The 18,698-nt window shown below is 41.3% G+C and overlaps 1 protein-coding gene and 1 long non-coding RNA gene across 11 annotated transcripts in view; one reads left to right on the top strand and one right to left on the bottom strand.

Annotated features, from left to right (window-relative positions):
• Positions 1–18,698, top strand: part of LIN28B (lin-28 homolog B) — a 92,292-nt gene extending 73,594 nt beyond the window's left edge. For 8 of the 10 annotated variants that reach the window (XM_021391672.1, XM_021391678.1, XM_021391674.1 and 5 more), the window contains 2 exons: positions 16,136–16,434; positions 16,774–18,698. In XM_021391672.1, coding sequence (XP_021247347.1) covers positions 16,136–16,434; positions 16,774–16,913 — 439 coding nt within the window. In that variant the 3' untranslated portion in view covers positions 16,914–18,698. Of the gene's footprint in view, positions 1–16,135 lie in introns of all 10 variants that reach the window. The other 2 variants (XM_021391681.1, XM_021391682.1) reach the window with 1 other exon arrangement.
• On the bottom strand, positions 12,012–16,128 carry LOC110396208. Its single transcript, XR_002436838.1, has 3 exons — positions 14,799–16,128; positions 13,224–13,281; positions 12,012–13,123 (listed from the first exon to the last, which is right to left on the bottom strand). It is a non-coding gene; the product is annotated as an uncharacterized LOC110396208 (long non-coding RNA).

The raw sequence follows: 18,698 nt of genomic DNA, 5'->3' as shown, positions 1-18,698 counted from the left end.
ATCTCTCAATTATCCCAGTTACCAGGAAAGTGGAACAAGTATTGATGTCTCAAGTCCTGAAGTTTTGATGGTCCCCCTTATCCAAGACATCTTAAGGTTTTCTTGCTGTCATCATTATCAGAAGAGAGATACCAGCTGAACTATGCTGTTCATACTACCAGAATTACCAACTATTCTTGCTACCAGAATTCACAAGAAAAAAAAAATTGCAGCTATTTCTTCTAACTTATACACTTGTGATACTAGCTGAGGGTAAGAGGCAGTATGGAAATACAGACTGCTGCCTCTGAAAGAAACAAAGCAGCAAGGAAGCTTAACATGCTGAAAGGAAGGGAGGTGTATCCATCTCCCTCCTATACTGAGGTGACAAACATCGCAGGGTTTGTAACTGCAGTCACTTGGGTATATTGACTTAAGGCTCAAGAAAGCTCATGAAAGAAAGGTATAAAAACCGCAGGCAGCAACAGTTAGCCAGTCCGATCTCAAAATACGTACTGCAGCCTTGCATCCTATTAATAGAAAAACTGGGAAAAGTGGGTGAAATGCAGTGTTTACTGATTGCAAATTGTACCTTAGCTTTATTATTTTACCTGACCTAGCACTTGTATTTTGCCAGCTGGATGGTTTTTTTTTTCCTCAGTCAATGGAAGTATGCTAAAGGTAATCTGTTTGGCCTTCAAAAATAATCTGTTGTAGTATGTAACAGAAAATTACCAGGTAAGATAAGCTTTATTACCATGTGAAGTCTGAAATGGGCAAAAATGAGTTTGCTGAGTCCAACAGCTTTATTTCTCCTGGAACCTCTCTTGTTCCTCTGTGAGTTACGATTTGGAATTAGAAGTGTTTTTAACAACATAATGATTATTAAACTGCTGTACCTTGTGCATTGCATCCCACTGAGCCACTTGGTAACATTTAGGCAAAATGTCACAGCCTTTAAGGAGAATCTTAGTAAAGAAATATTCAAAAATTACTTTCCTAAGTTGCACTGTTATGTAAGAGATAAGGGGCAGGATTTATGTTTGGCCTTCTTCCTGTGGGGAGAAGGTAGGGGTTACTATATTTTGCCTTTCCCCCTGATTTGTCTGTCCTGGAGTTCCCCAATTCATTTTCTCCTCCATTGGCTGCAAGCCTTGGTTACCCCAAAGCTTTTATGTTAGATAACAGGCACCCCCAGAATGCATTTGGCTGGCATTTCTCCTGCTTTTGGGGAAGTGCGTGTAGGAAAGGAGAAGCTGATCTTCCTGACCATGTCCAGAGCAGCCTGGGGAAAGAAAAGAAAAGAAATGATCAGGTCACAGATTGCCTGCTCCAGTTAATGCTACTGCAGGCTCCATTTGCACTGCTGAGCTTCGGGTGCCTCATGGCTGCTATCGCCAAAGGCACACAGACCAGCTGGGAGCAGCAGGAGTATAACAGATATCCATGAGTCATGTGCCTGCTGCATCGTATGAGGTACTGACCTGTGGATTTGGTGAGGGGATTTCCTTCCTCACACTGCCAGCGTAGTGCAAAAGCAAGTAAGTTCAAAGAGGTTATAGAATTTTCTCCATAGTATTGACCATGGCTTCTCAGTCCTTTTAGTAATTCGATCTACTCTGATGCTGCAAAAGCCTCTGTGCAGTTTCTGTGACAACAGATAATTGTTTGCAGCATCCCTCTAATATCACTCATGACTGCATTGTCTTCATGAGCTGCTATATCAAAGTCCATTCCCAGAAGCAAACAAACTGCCTGAGCTCTGGTACTCTAGTGCTGTAATTCTTTGATTCTAATTCAGACACTCCTGGCTGCAGTCTCCTGTTTGTGTGGTACGGCTTGCTTTTTTGGTGGCAAGCCCATTGGAGAGGAAGGACTTTGCACTTTTCTCATCCCATTCCCATCAGCACGTACCATACTTGCAGTAAACAGGTAGAAAGTCTTCCCCCCTCCCCTCCACTGATCAGGTTCCATCTGTGCCAGTGAAACCTGCTAGAAGGCCAGGTGTAGTCTTGTGGTTTTTTTTTTTTTACTACCGCCATTACATACACTGCAATTTTTCCTTAGCAAATGTCTATATGTTCCTAAATCATGGCTCAGGCATTGTAGAATGTTGACTTTTACATCACAGACACTGTACAAATAGATTTTTGCGTGTAAAAATTGCAAGTTTTGCCCTTATTTCGCAGACTGAGGAGTCTTTTGTGGGCTGTCTTTACTCAGAACTCTCTTTATTTCCATTCTTCTCTCGAAGAGATCAAGACAGGGAAATTTGACCAAATTTTCAGAAGGGGATGATGAGTAACAAAAATTATGCAAGCGCAGTTTGCCTGGATTGGGTAGGAAAGAAATTACATCATGACTATTGATGAAGTCAGTGATGATTACTGGTGTGATTAAGATCTGCTGAGCAGGATCTAAGGCTGCATGGAAGGAAGAAGCTGAGAATTTTCAAAGAGTGTACAGGGAAGTGAACCCAAGGTAATGCATGTTATGCTTCATTAGGACGGAGGACTTGGTTCTACTCAAGGACTGATAGATCAGGATTTTAAGGAGAGCAGGGGGAGAGTGGGGGAGTAGAATGGACCTGCTGCTGCTGCTAACAACCATTAAAAAATACAAAGCCAGCTGCTCTCGGAGCAGAGCTTGATCCTTTCAGTGCCTTTAACAGCACAGTATATATTCAGAGGAGGGGAATTCATGAGGCCCTATGGACCTACACCATGGCATTACACAAAAATGCAAGCCTGAACAATGGGTGGCCTCAGAGGTTCCATCTGGCTTGCCATTAACAAGGTTAAAGTAAAGTGGGCTGCTGTGTCTGTGCCGCACACAATTTACACTTCAGATGCTTTAACTTCGGAGCCGGACTGGAGGGAGTGCAGTTCTGACTGCACATGGCAAGGGGCTTGTCACATGTCTGGCAGACGTATTTGGCATTCATGCTCTTTGAAAGATACAACAATATTATTTAGATGATTTGTAAGTACTCTTTTCAAAGTGAAGGCCAGTTCTTTTGACTATGGCACTAAATATATAAATATGTGTATTCAGTCAACAAATGGGAATTGCAGTCGAGTCTTATTTAATCAAGATACTTTAAGAACGTAATACTAGCTAGCTGCATAAATTATTAGAGGAAATGTTGCAACTCGTATTTCTAGCACAACAACCCGAAAGTTACATTCCACTTTTAAGGTAAAAGGGATATTGGTACATAGAAATGTATTCTATTGTAAAGCATTGAATTTTCAGAGCTACCAAAATACTTTGCTGGTAGCATTAAATATGGCAAATAATGATCTTTTTAAAAAATTTATTTTTTTACGCTTGAATAGGTTTTAATAATGCTGATAGTAACTGCAAGCGCTGGTAAATTTAATAAATTATCAGTTGAAAAAACGAATACATTGCTCTCATTTTTGTATTGCAGTTCTGAAAATATATTTTAGTCACAGTCTTGTACTTTACAAGAGAATACAAAGGTAGGCATCTTCCTAGTGCTGTAGGAAAAACAGAGGTTATGACTGCTGTGGGTAGGTACCCTTCACATTTAATTCTTGATTCATTTTTTCATCCAAATTGCATTGAGTTGTCCTAAAACAATATAGAACCCTTAGACTGTCTTCATATGTGTATACTGTTATGCTATAGTTGACCAATGAAAAAACAATGACCATTTATAAGATATTACATCTGAAATAATTTAATATCCTGGAGTGGTTCCTTGTATTTTTCTGTTGATATCAGATAATAGTGACATTTTGGCTTTTATTTTGTGTTAGCTTTATTCATGAAGTAGATGACATTTTTGTAGAGAGCTGGTGGTACATCAAGAAGTACGAACATGGCTGGGAGAGTATAATCGTAGCTGATTTTTGGACAATTTCTGCAGAGTGTGTGCTGTGACCACTAGGAAGTCCCAGGTGCCAGATGCAGTTTCATGCTGCAGTTTCTCTTGCAGCAGTGCTCGAGGGGATGATGGGAATCTCACTGCTGGTCTGCTCCCTCCCACCTCCTGCCTGTGTTTATCACACCCGTGGTTGTGCCAGTGCAATGGCTTTTTGCCTCGGAGCTGGAGGTGTGAGGTGAACCGAGCTAAACAAATACTACAAACTGAAAAACAAGTAGGTGAATTACCTGAAAACTTTTGCTGTGGAGAAGGGGTAACAGTTTTAGTTATTGCAACAGATTCTCCTGAAGGACTTCTGAAAGCAAATCATTTGTCTTTGGTAGTATTCTTCTTGAGAAGAGGGCTCTTTACTTTGTGCTTGTCTTCTATTTAATGTCATAGTACCAAAGAAAAGCCATGAATGAAATGGAGAGCTGTTGAGTTGGACTCCTGGTAACTGCTGACAGTGCTAGATGGCTTGCAAACTCGACCATGATCTCTGGAAGATCTCTGCACCCTGCTGGCATGGCTTGCTGCTGCTGGCTTGTTTCACAGCACAGAGTGTGAAACCAGAAGGGCATCCCAGGAGCAGTCGCTGTTGCTGCCAAGACAGCAGTGGTGGCACCTGCACTGTGTAAAGCTGTGCACGAACTGGGAGGAAAGCTACACAAAGTAGTATGTAGAAGGCATTCTGATTCAGGCTTTTACACCATGAAGGAAGTGTATGCCTTCCTCGTCTGATTCTTCTCTAGTGCTTCCTGTCAACACAGACTGAAAAAGATGTGTTAAGAGTTTTTCCTGCACTTGCTCAGTTTATTTCAATAACCCTTTTCCATTTAACGTTTGGGTTGTGGACATAAGAGGACTGGCTTTTCACAGCTTGCTCATGGCTTTTCATCCTGGTGGTTAGACAGCACTAGAAGGGCTGTAACATGGAGGACAACTTCCAAATCAGGTATTTCATGCATTATCCAGGATGTGCTTGATTCTTGCTCTAGTTCAGTGAATTCCAATTGATTTGTGACCTGATCAACCATAAGGTGCTACACTGTTGTACAACAATTATTTTCTTAGTTTACCATGCGTAATCCAGAGGGGCACACTCATATCCTCAAAGCTATGAGGAACCTTATTGCCTCTGAGGTCTGTGAGTTTTAGGCATTTGAATACCTGTAAACATCTGATTATGCATGACCCCTAATCCTTTGGAAGTCTGTTATCAGCATCTTTTTTTCAGGTCTAGTTCCCAAAAGGTTCCTTCTTTATTTTCTCTCTCTGACGTCATTTACTAAAGTCTCCATCGCCAGTTTCAAAGCCCAGGAAAGATAAGACTTCCCCTGCAGGAAGTTTGGGGACTGTGCTTGAGGTCAAGAGCCCTGTGTGAGCCACAGTTTACCTCCAGTCTGTAGTTAGTTGGAATCAAGTATTTCTGGGTTTGTTGGATATTTAGAAGTTTTGTAAGGAGGAAAGTCAAAGGCATCTATCATGACTTAGGAGCATGGCTTTCTGACCTTTCAGATTTTCAAGAGGGAGGCTGGTTTACTAAATGGATTGTTCCTGGAAGTATCCAGGAATATTGTGGGAAACATCAGACTTTTAAAGATCTGGACCCTTAGTCTTAAAAGGCTAAAGCTGTGTAGGTTTTACAATTTTTGATCACACAGAAGGCATTGAGTTCCTAGATGCAACATTTGAGTGCTGTCTAGAGCCTCAAAAAACTGATTTATGTGCTGCCCAGATACTGTGTCTTGTATCAGATGGACTTTCTACAGGACAACCAGCAACTCAGTGCTCTAACTGATAGCAGAACTCCACGAAATTATCAGGTTGGTTCCTGAGCCTTGGTTTGTATGACCCAAACTAGTGGGCATATTTTAACCTATACAAAAGACACCCTGGGGATCACCGCATACCTAGAAGTGTTCACACTGTGTGTGTCTGCATGCAAGGTCCTTTCTGCCAGGAGGCTGTTGTTCTCTGCAGATGGTAGCTCTTGAGCTTTTTGAAGAAGGATTAATAGATCCTTCTTGTGAGATAAGAGACAAGGGTTTCTCTTCTCCACTCTCTCAGGAGAGCAGGGATTGTGTACCAGCTCCAGGAGGAGTGTACCGTGTGGAGGAAGCACCAGCACAAGATGCGGGGATACTGGGACTGAGGAGAGGCAGGCAGGGATGAAGAACCTGGGCCATGCAGGCCGATGAGTACAGTTGTAGAGCATACAGCAGCTCATAAGGCTGCTGTTGGGATTTTTATGATGGTCCAAAAATATAGATATCCAGTATTGGCACCTGATTTAATTAGTTGTTGCAGAGAGGTGGGTTGTGGCACCTGTGTGCTGAGGAGTGGCTGAGGAAGGACTGGCAGAAGCTGGGAAGGCTGAGTGGGGGCCGCCGCCCTGCTCCAGCCTGGTCTGCCGGTGATTTGCCTCCTCCTCCAGCTAGCAACAAACATTTATCCAGAGTGGCAAAAAATAGGTCTGTTCAGCTGCAGTATATTTGGATCGTGTGAAAGGATACTCACAATTTTTCCTGTGGAAGATACTTAACCACAGGAAACTGGGTTTCAGTCACTGTTTCCAATAAGGGTTAACAAAATCAGTGGATTCTTACAAATTTGACGTCGCACATTCCATTCATAGCCACTGCAGTATGTTCCTTGTCACCTTTCTATGTCTTCTAACTTGCCCTCAGAACCCGGGATTGAGGGGGAGCAGACAGGCTGACAGCGTAACTGGGTAATCCTCTCTTTTGCTAGAAGTCAGGATTTGCACTCCAAAATGGAAGAACTGTGAACTATCCCCCCCACAGAAATTTGATATCTCAGCCTGTGCATACTTTGCATAAATGAGTTCAGAAACATATTAATATGCCTTCATTGTTCTGCAACCAAAAGTCAGATTGATCACGAGCAACTTCAGGGCTTGCATTAAAAATATGTTGGCCTTTCTGCCTCTGCGTGCTTCCAGCCTTAACGTTTCATTTTTCCTGCCTTGCACAGTGAATGCTGCTGGATAACTAAAAAGTTGTTTGGTTTAAGGTATAGATGAAATGTTAAGGCACAGACACAGTACTGGCGTTACTCACTCTTCTGCTTTGTGACTGCTTTCAACATTGTAAATTCAGGGCTTCTGTAACTGAAGTTGTGACTCGGGTATGAATTGCTGATCAGAACTACAGATAGCTGGTTATGCTGTGCTTGGCAAGCATATCCATCTTGTCTTCCTTACTGTTTTTCTTTGGCCAGTGCACATGGTGTCCAAGTAGTAATCTGCCATCCCTTTGCACTGATCACAACTAGGGTGATCTTATCTGAATTGTTCTTTATTTTCAAACATTCTGTTTAAGTCTAGGGTTTCTATTTTATATAAATCTCTCGAGTCAGATTTCATTGGTCGTAGCAGGAAAACTGAGGCTTGACCTGTAAATGTCCTTTCTTTTGAAACAGTTAATTTGTTCATTCTTAGCTGGAATGGCTGAGTACAAATCGAACAGGTCCCTTCTCTACCTTGGCCATAGTTCTTTGGCTTTGCTATTCTAAATTTTTTGTTACATTATACTTTCAAGTGTTGTATCAACTAGCAAATAAAGATTCACAGGTGGAACTCAGGTGCTTCCTCCTCATGCAGTACGCAGAGGAAGAGCCTGCACTGCTGCAGTGTGACTTCTAAGTACTCATGTACAGTGAGAAATTCTTTTCTCAGTTACACTATTAAAGTTAGCCAAGAACAAGCTGACTGAAGTTAGCAAAATTGCTCTGCATTTACACTTGTGTGATTGACAGCAGAATTAAGACCATTAAGATGATGTTTCTGGATGGCACAGTCTTTTTAAAAAGTTTGTTCACCTCATTGTTAACATTTTACTGAAGTGATATCATTTAACGTGCCTAATCATGACCAAAAGGGATAAAGTGATATAGTTTACCAGGTATTGTAAAATGCTTTCAGTTATGGTTGATTATTTGTAACAGTACACAGAATTAACAGATTTCAGAGAAAGAAATACTGAACTCAAACTCATGCATGAGATTTGCCATCCTGAGGCTAGGGATCTCAAGAAAAACGAAACTCAACATTTTGAATTAACAATGTTGTTTTTACATGCACAAATGTGTGTTTTGTTGGTGATGTATTTTTTTTTAATATACATAATTGTAGAGAGAATTAACAACCAAGATGGTGGTAAAATAGATTGGAATAGAAAAACACTGAATTAATTCACTTTTCATTCTCAATACCTGCCTCAGGTGGGAATTAAAAGCTTTAACATTTGAGGCTTAATCCGTTTGCTGCTGAAATCCTCTTTTCACGCCTTGCTGTTGCTTCTGCATTTTGATGTGAAAAGCTTCAAGTTAAAATCTTTTAAGATGGTGTAAATATCTTTAAAATGTTACAGTAAATGCTGAACACAACTGGTCTGTAGTAGTGTCAATATATGGAGCTTGTCTGTTTTAGGCATGTAAGGTGCAAGTTTGGAAAAGTTTGGGAACTGACTACTTTCTTCCTTAGTCAGTAGATCATTGTGATACAGATTTCCCTTACCACTAAAATGTGTCTACAAAGCATCTGAATAATCTAATTCTCCCTGCAGGTATTGAACATGTGAACTTGCAGGCACAGTTTCAAGGAAAACCAGCCACCGTGTTTGTTGGCCTTTTGTTACACAGCTGGAGAGGGAAGCCCTGCATGTATTTTGTGTGACATGACTTATTCTATCAATTCCACAAGGTCTGGAACGAACCCCCATAGGGATAACTGAATTGGCCTCATAACAGCGAATGTGACAGGAACTGTCCTTTATTTCTGAAGAATGAAGATGTGAGGTGCTGGTCATATTCTGCAGCCCTTTACACTTGTGAAGCTTATGCTCATGCAAATCATCTGATTCAGGATAGGACAGCTTTTTTGAGAATCTGCATCAAGGCTAGGATTTCAGTCAGTCCCTACTCCTGTTGTCCGATATTTGTGAAAATTTGATGATTCTGATTTATAAGGGATACTTGAAGTTACATGACCCTCAAACTGAAAGGAGAATGGGTTAGGAAACTCGTATTTGCTGTTAATCTTAATGACAGAATAAGGAATGACAGAGAAATGGCGGTTTTTTACTATCAGTTCCCAGTAATGTGCTGCCCTTTCATCAGATCTATGCACTTACCTGATGTGTGGGTGTGGATGCACTGCGGTTGGATCTGTGCAGGGGCAGATCGGGGCAGGCATGCTGCTTAGCTCAGGAGTAGCACCTCGCTGACCCAGGCAGAGCAGAGCCAGCTTTGTGCACCATTACCTATGTTACTGAGCCAGGATTCTGTACTGGGGGCACTGAGAAGCAGCTTCAAACCAGTCTGGGTCTACCCAGTGTTGCACCCTGGGTAATGCTGGCAAATACACTTCTCAAATGTGGGCACACCCCGCAGGGTACCTGTGGTAAATCTTTATGGCAGCCTTTCCACCAACATCAACTATGGAAAATATCTGTTATTTTTTAAAGTCCTGCATAGGTAACTGTTTTGATTTTAAATCCTTTTTTTTTCTTATTCCCACAAAAATGAAGGCTTTCGAATATTCTAAATATTTGTGTGTGTGGTTTCACAATGCAAAAAGATTAACAGTAGGCTTATTTGAAATCGCAGCATAGCATTTCATGTTGAACATGCATGATATATGACTGTTTAAACCGTTAAACCGTCGCTGATCTTATATCTGCTCTATCTGGATGGGTTGGGGCCATTAAAATACGCACATTCTTTCCACACTACATTGATACTTTTGGAGCAAAACCATCTCTGGTGTTACGCAGGAAAAAAGAAAGACCTCATTTTGTAAGTTGTTATTTCTGGAGTTCCGAACTCTCAGTGTAAAGCAAATCTTTTTATTGTAAGGAGTGAAAAGAACATCCAAAGCATTCTTCCTTGAGGATGCATTTCATAAGGATTTTTTATGTGATTTATGCAAAAAATAGTTTTCCTTCATGCCTCTGAAGAGGGCTGAGTGGATAGCACAGATAAGGTTTCATGGAAAGCAAGAAAGAAAGGAAATGATATTGTGGAGGTTATTTTTTAAGAGCCGGTGTCTGTGTAGTTCTTTGTGCTTTGTGAGACACCTTCCATTTCATTGTTCTTGGTTTTCAAGGAAAATAAACGCATTAAAAACGTCTTCCAGTAAAATTATATTAGCAGATTATAAACAAATTTCTTTCCTCTCTCAGTGAAGCTGACCAGTGCCCCAAAAGGCCTGGTTTCTCAGACAAATGCCCTGCGTTTTTGTGAGCGTCTTTGTAGGGGGGTGAGGGGGATGGGAAGCCCACACGACAAAAGACCACAACCTATTGATATGGCTTCTGGATACAGGGGGGGAAATAGATTGATTTAGAGCTAACCATGGAAAACTATTCGATCTGATGCGTTTACGATTGAGCATTTTTGTTTATTTGTAATGAGAGTATGCACCATCGATATTCTACCCCATGTTATTGGAAACTTTGCAGAAGGTGGGGTTGTGTCAGCATACTGGGGCTAGCTGCAAGATGAAAGAGGGCAACCTTAAAAAAAATAACAAAGGGATCTTGTTTTCCTCATTGAAATTGAGTGGCTTCTATCTGATACATTACCGTGTGTTGTAGGATTAGCCAGAGGAATAGATGAACATTTTTATTTTATTTCATCTTTATTTCTTTTGAAGAATAACCTTGGTTTTAAAAGGTGATGGCTTTTAATCTCAGAAAGCTAGAAAGGCACAATGCATTTCCAGACTGAATTGTACTGAAGAGCAGCAGCCTGCAGTTAACTTCCCAGCATGTCACCTCTGCACAGCCTTTTATGGGACAGCATGTAGACACAGGATCAGGGCAAATCTAGACGTAGCCCCTGTGTTTCATGTTCTGGATTGATACCATACAATTTTCCAGTACACCTGACAGAAAATAATTACATTTTTGAGATTCAAATGATTGTTAATCTTTTCTCTTGAATTAAAAAATGAGGTGGTGAAGTTTTCTGCCTTAGCGTCACTCTGCTTGCTGGACACACCATAAATACTCTGATGGAGAAGCAAGATGCTCCATTCTCTACTTCATTTGACAAGATAATTTCATGTGGCCTTGAGTGATTCAGAATACTGTTTTTGAATACTAATGCCTCATTAGACCATTCTCAGAGTTACCTGTATTCCCACTGCATTCAAAAATAGCTTAAGAATTGCAACTGAATGAACAAAATAACATAAGAACTGAAAAACAAGGATGTGAGGAGAAGCGCTCCAGAAATTACCCGCTGGGCCTGAGCAGGCAGTGCATGGATGCCCAGGGCGTCTTGTGTACATCACACTGACTGTGTTTATCTTGAATTAAAGTCACAATCAGCAGCTCCCAGGCTGTTCGGGAAGCCCTCTCAGCCCCACAGAGGTGTTTGTGACCCAGCAGTGTCCCCTTGCATTGCCTGTCACCACCCAGTCTCTGGAGCCGTTGGGGAGTAAAACACCTCCATTTTGTCTGAGATTTGTGTTTCTGTTAGATCAGTTGTAGCTGAAGCTCCCTTCATGGCAAATGGAGGTGCTTAAAGCAATCTGCAGTTGATGCTGTTGGCAAGAAATGTCCTTTCTTCAGGTAGTTGTGAAAACAGTGGAAAAAAGACAGCATATCTAGCTAGGTATGGCTTTAAGCATTCCCTTGTAATTATTCTATCTGCTTTAACTGCTTTGCTGGCATTCAGCACACTGTGAAAACATCGTGCTTGCATATGTTGTTATGCAGCCTAGCTGTTTTTCTCAGCGTCTGAACTGCTGGATGAAGCATTGTTCACCAAAGTGCAGATTTTTGTTATCCTATAGCATTCCAAAAGGAAAAGCAGAAAGGGGAGCTGGTGTAAGAAATATCATGGTGGATTATTTCAGACACCCTGCACTCTTGCTCCTTTCTTCCCTCTGCTTGTTCCGTCAGATATGAAAACCACCACCCCCAAAAATAGTCACTAGGGCAACCCTAACGCTTTTTCCCCCAACAGATAATAGAGTGGAGCCACACAAATTATTCTTGTCGTATGTATTGGATTATCATCCAAATCATATTGTGAAGGAGCATGAAGAACAAAGTGGTTGTGCTTTACCCTCTTTATTGCTTAGCTCAGCTGAGCTGTTGTTGTGAGAAAGGTGCTTGTTTGAGGGCTGTGTTGTCATGCTAAAAGTGAGGGGCTTAGAGAATGCTTCCTAACTCTGAGGGGACTACTGGGACAAGGCAAAATAGCTGAAAGCTAGGGAGTATTTTATTTTGTGCTTGCATTTGGTTGTGGTTTGGAGTACTTGTCATGAATTTTTGGACATCAGCTTTTTGTAATTAATTTGGTAACACAGTAGGTTATGTTGGAATCCGTACGCTTTCTTCTTGTTTCATCTGTTTCTAATATCTGTAGTTCTGTGTAATCACAAGTCCATAGTGAAGGAGAATTTAGAAGTATTTTTAACCTTGCCACGTGTTCTTTCTTCATTAGTAGGAAGTAATGCTACTGATTTTTGGAGAATACTGAAATTCAGTGCTAGCTAAGTTCCTCAAGGTATTCCTCCATTAAAATGTTCGTCCTTTTTATACCGTAAACCTGATCCCCCTTCCTGACAGTGCTGTAGTGAAGGAAGGATTCCCCTTCAGTATAATTGCCATCTCTTTATTTACTTTGTGGCATTATTTTGAGCCGAAAGCTATGCAGTAAATCATGAGAGAGGATGAAAGATGCAGTCTTTCTCGCTGTTGCATTTTCGTAAGGATTAACTCCTGCTATACTGGCATTTCTAAGGGCTTTTTATGGTTTATTCATCTCGTGATGTAATGAGCACAGGAAGCTTTATGTTGTAAGTGTCTAACTTACATTATTTCCATTATGCTTCTGAAAAAGTATTTACTAGAGTTGCGCTTATGTAGAGTTTCTGAAAACACAGTTGAGTGAGTGAGAGAGAATGTGCTGATTTTCTTAACAGGAGCCAGCTTGCATGCTGCTCTATATATTTACAGATACAGCATTATGGATATACAAATCTATGTGCATATATCAAACATTACCAGTTTTCATCATGTTGTAACATTGGTTTATACAGCAGAGACATGCAAAGAGCTGAAGCATTTTGGACGAAAGGGTTAATGCCATACCTTAATGCGCGTGGATGCTGCCATGTGGTGTCATTTGTGAGCTCCTGAGATGGCTGGGCATTTCCTTTGGGTGTAAATCCCTTGAGAGGGAAGGCTCTGAGCGTGGGGTGTGATCTCTTCTCTTGGTAGGAGTGATTGACAAGGAATGAATACATAGTTAAAAGAAGGGAATGAATACCACCCCCCTGTTTAAGTCCAGGCACACCCAGGCTGGCACATACCTATTCTAATGCGACAGTATAGCCAGATGCTTGGGTTGGTTAGTCACAAAAAGCATTCCTGAAAAGCCAAATCATAGTTTAATTACAGCGGCTGCTGACATTATTTTATTTTACAGTGGCATTTTACAAGAGATTTGAATAAAAGCAGAGAAATGCAATATTTTGCAAGTAAGTAGTACTGATAAAAAATATATGCAAAAGGTGACTGAGGCCTCTTGAGTGGAAACGGGGGTCCTGACAGCAAGTTCTTGGTCAATTGGGGAGGTGAAATGGTTCACTGAATTGGATAACACAGTGCATACCATAGTGACTGATTAAATTGATTTGTCCATGGCTACCACCTCCTCTGCTACTGAAGCCCTTTAACCTATTTTCAAACTTTTTTTGATGATTCTAAGTAAATGTGATGTTAGGGAAGGAAGCCAGCACAAATGCACTCGCAGCTATAAAATTCTATATTTCTTAATTAAGGTAAAATGCACCATTTCCTGAATGCACACTCCCAAATGATATTGTATTACACTAAGATAAAAAATCTAGGAATTAGTTCAGTGCTAGAAACAAATTCACAAGATATTAATAAACACCATTCTTTAATATAACCTGCATTATAATAAATACCATGTTTGTGAAGCCCTAGGTGCACTTACTGGAGGGAGAGAAAGTAAAATACTTAAGGGGTTTTGTTGTTGCTGCTCTTGTGTTTTTCCAATTGCAAGTTTTACTGTCTTATTATTTTAACCAGGGGATGTTTAGTAAGCTTGTCAGGGAAATATAGTTGAATGCCTGTTAAGACTGAATGCTGCTGTTAAGCGAGGCCATTAATTTAAAAATACCTACAATGATTTGGAAGAAAATCATTCAGATTAATATTATTTATTAACTTAAAACTTTTTACATTACGCAGAAAAAGGCTTGATGTTTCTGTTTTAAACCAGGATGTTCTTATTTTACAATGTTTAGTATTCCTTTGCTAGGGAGATCTGTACTAAATGACAGTGAGGCTTGTACATGTTTCCTTCTTGGTTGAAAGGAAGCTTTATACTTCATCTGTTCATGGGTTATTTCATAGTATATACAGGCAGACTAGTGCTGGCATAGCCTTCAAATTCCTCTGAAAATCACATAATTCTGTGCGCTGCAGGTGAAGAAATGGAACCATTTCACCGAAAATTTTTCATTAGTCTATTAAAATAAAGATATGGTTAGCATCTTGCTGATAGTGAAAAAGAAATATCAAGGGGGAGGCACTTGGGACTCTTTCTCAGAGTGGATCTGCAAACTTCAACAGCCATTTTGTAGCCTTTTAGAGATTTAGTCCGTGTGCATTCGTTGCAAGTATTTGTAATACAAAGAAATGGAAGCCATAGAAAAACAGCCAAAGAAAGAAGTTCAGTAGTGAACATGACCAGCATAGGATCATCAGGTAATTATTTCCCTGTATCAAGTGTCATATTAATATAACTCAAGGGTTCACATTCCTGGTGCATGTTATAAAGAAGGAGTATTCAGTAGGGAATTGTTGGAGATTTCTCAATGACTCCCTTTGATAACAAGATTAATAGAAGTGTTTACATTTGGGCCATTTTTAAGACTTGGTGTTGCCCCTGCAGCTTGGAAGAGGTGCTCTGCCGTGTGTCCGCTTTTGGCAGCTGTTCTTTTGAAGATGACACCCCAGGTCACCACCACTTGCAATGTGGTTTGGGAATTCCAAGAGAAAACAAACAAACCCTGTTTTATGACTCTTGCTAGGGTTCTATTTATTTTGCTTTGAATTGAAACCATAAAAGCCATTACCAACCCTCTGAAACATAAGCATCGTAAAAGCTTGGCCCCCACCCTCCCCTTGGTGTGCCTTAACTGAGGCAAGGTTTTGGACATGGTCTTTTATGTGTCCAAAAAGCTTTTGGGCACAGAGTATCAGAGAAAATGCTGCACATCCTGTGAGACGCAGCACAGTCTAAGGCAGCTCCTTAGGGAAGGCCAAATGTCTCCTCCCTGCTTGTTTCTCTTTATGGCCACGACCCAGCAACTCGTGGACTGAAACCTTGCTCTGAGTGAAGAGCTGGGTTCTGGCCCCTTCTCTCTACCCCACTCCAAAACGTCTGTCTTGGGCATGTGAAGTACTACCTCACAGGAGTTTAATGCTATAAATACTTGGGTAAGCCGAACTGTTTGCTGCAGCGGCCGTCTTGGGATGCGTGAATATTTGGTGCCCTCTAGTGGGGCCAGAGCTATGGCTGAACCCCAGCATCTCTCTTTTGGGGAGAGCTAGCAGGATGGGCTGACATGGGGTTTTTGCTTGTTTGTTTGATTTCGTATTCTGGATTTTAGTGTCTTGGCGTTGTATTCATGAAATCCTCAGTGTGCAGCAAGGGTTTCCTAATGTAGTTGTACAGTGGCAGTGGCTCTTTCAACAGCGGGACCCTTGCAATGTTGTCCTCGTGCTGCAGGGGCTCATCTTAACCACCAAGGGCAATAAGGCATCTAAAGGCTTTCATCAAAGTGTGATTAGGCCCCTGCTTGCACTTGCCAACAGATTTAGCCCCCGTCAGCCAGTAGAAAGGTCCCACAAGTTAGGATCTACTTAAGGCTGGTCTTTACTTTCAAGGAGTACCGAGGGTTTTTATAGCAAGATACTGACCGATAATGACAGTGGTAACAGAATCTGTTTCCCACTAAGTGTTTGGTTTGTTGTTTTTTTTTTTACCAGCATGACGAAGGGGTGCATTCCAGGTGTGTTACTTAAAAAGCAAAAGTCAATTATATCTCAGCCTGTGGTGGTGGGATGTCAGTGCAGATGCTCCTGCTGCTTCACTAGCAGGCAAGGTGCACCCTGAGTTTATGATGCATAGAAAATCTTAACAATTTGATGCTGCGTTTTATAACCAGATGTCTCTTTTCATTTCTAGATGCTACAACTGTGGTGGACTTGATCACCACGCGAAAGAATGTAGTCTACCTCCACAGCCAAAGAAGTGCCATTACTGTCAGAGCATCACGCACATGGTGGCTAACTGCCCCCACAAAACTGTTTCACAACAGCCCACTAGTTCTCAGGGAAGACATGAAGCTGAACCCCAGCCTTCCACTTCTGCTTTCCTGAGAGAAGGGGGAGGAACGTATGGCTATTCATCTCCATCATATTCTCAGGAGGGAAGGTCAGAGATCTCAGAGCGTTCAGGCAGGTCGCCACAAGAAGCTTCTTCAAGTAAGTTGTCTGCATCACCCGAAGAACCAAGCAGAAAGGGGCCTTCTGTTCAGAAAAGGAAAAAAACTTAAAGCATTTTCCATAACTTTCCATTTTCTTTATCCTCTCGGGATGTCTACCTCATGCAAGTACAGGGGAAATAATTTCATAATCAGTAGCTGATGTGGAATTTTAACTACTGTTGAGGAACTGTGATTTTTTTTTTCTTTAATAGACAAATCACTCCAAGCAGAATCCATTTGAGCAGGGTGCATTGCATTTTACCTTCTGTATGTGTGTGTGTGAGTGTGCACGTGCGTGTCTGTGTACATATCTGTGAGTATGTATTTTTTTCATCAGGACACTCTCCAGCTCCCACAATATGTTACTGTGAAGCAATAGACGCAGTACCGATAAATGTTCCTGAACTCATTCCCAGAATCTGTTTTCAAACACGTTCAAAAAACAAACAAGAAAACCCAAGAAACCTCGCAAAATGAAACAAACCAAATCTGAAAAACCGCACGCAGAACTAAGATAAAGACTGTTACTTTTCTTGTGAACCAAAGGATATGTTCATATTTTAAAGCTGCCATATGGTACTAAAGATACTAAGACATCCCCCAACCACCAATTTGAGTTACTTTCTTTGTCATCTCCACAAAGCATAACTTTCCCCTTTCCCACCCCTCCACCCCCATGCCTTGGAAGGGCAGTGTCACAACTAAACATGGCTCTCATTGCCACCATCCTTTGTTGGTAAGGAGTTTAATGCTCCGGAAAAGACAATGAATGTGTAGTTTCTGTGCTGGTTTCTCAGAATGTTTTGCTAAAGTAATATGGGTGGAACTGTGATTTAGATGACTGTTGTGTAGGGGAGACTATGTAAGTTGTTGAAGAACAAACCTCTTTGAGTGGTATCGGGATACCATCCTGTAGAACCTTTTGTATTCTGTGAACATTTAGGGGACCTTGGTGGCAGTAGCAGCAGCAGCAGCAACTTCTCTTGGTCCCAAGTAGCGCCCCGCAATTTGAAGGGACTTCCCCCTTATTTACTGTTGGGAGAATTGCGTAGGGATTTTTGTTGTTGTTGTCTGTTTTTGTTTTTAAAGAAAACAAAATGCAAAACTGATAAGATCCTGGGATAAATAGTTTCTTAAGAATAAAGGTAGATAGGTACTCATAGTTGCTCAGCCAGCCTCTCTTTCTGATGATACGGCACGTGTACATTAAAGGACAGGTGCCTGCTGCATGCAAGCCTTAGTGAAGGCACCTGCCAACCTGGCAGAAGCTGTGGGCATCACCTGCTTCTTGTGAACAGGAGACTGCTGCTGACCAGCCATGGTCTTGTGTGTGCTGGGACCACACACTTCTGCATTACAGAGGAGGAAGACTGGTGGCCTCAGAGTGAGACTCCCTGGGCTGCAGCCCTTGCTGGGGTTAATAGAGTTGGAGCCTGTCAGAACTTCAAGTCACTTTCCATTTGTAACATCTGCATCACCACGTCATACGTACGATAACATACTTTGACAAATCCCATTGCAGATGTAAGTTAATTAGAGAAACGTATATAATCCTTAGCATTGGCAATAAACACAGGCTGTTAAAGCTTGCAAGAGTCAGGTAGGTTTAAGCTAAGATAATCAAACTGAAGAAACAGCCCACATGGGAGGCTGCAGTGAGCCCAAGTCCCAGATGTGGTAGCTGGCGCAGCCGCTGGTTACAGCAGGCTCACTGCGTGGCTGTTCCCTTCCCATTTGTCCTGCCGGGTGAGACTTGTACTGTTGCTGCTGCTGCTGCTTCGGTAAAAAGGCAGTAAGCAAAAGCCTCGGCGAAGGGCACCATTTCCAGACAATTATTTTGTGTGAATTCCTTGCTCGTGTTTGGGAGAATATCAATGGGTTATACTGAAGTTCTCAGTATGCTAATGCAAAGCTTACCTTTGACGATATTGAATGTGATATATCTATAGAGAACTTCCTTGCCTTACGTGAGGATAGTAAACCTATTTAAATTATGTAGACAAATCAAAGTGGCATTGCTTAACCTTCTAGCCGGTGTAAAAACCCAGGTTAAACAGCAAAGATGCAAAACTTAGGTCACTTTGAAAGTTTAAACCAAAGTTCCTTATAGAAATAGGCAATTGTGGATTTGAGAACTGGTCATTCCCTGTTTATATGTAAGAAGTTCAGAGCTGAGATGAGGAAATATTTTCAGTGTGCAGATTTTTATTGGTGCTGTTTGAAATCACTGTGTGTACCAAAGTCAGACTGAGCTGCAAAGAT

Source organism: Numida meleagris, chromosome 3 (assembly GCF_002078875.1).
Source record: "Numida meleagris isolate 19003 breed g44 Domestic line chromosome 3, NumMel1.0, whole genome shotgun sequence".
Lineage (NCBI taxonomy): Eukaryota > Metazoa > Chordata > Aves > Galliformes > Numididae > Numida > Numida meleagris.
The sequence above is the reverse complement of the archived record's forward strand: the minus strand, read 5'-3'. Positions and strand labels throughout refer to the sequence as shown.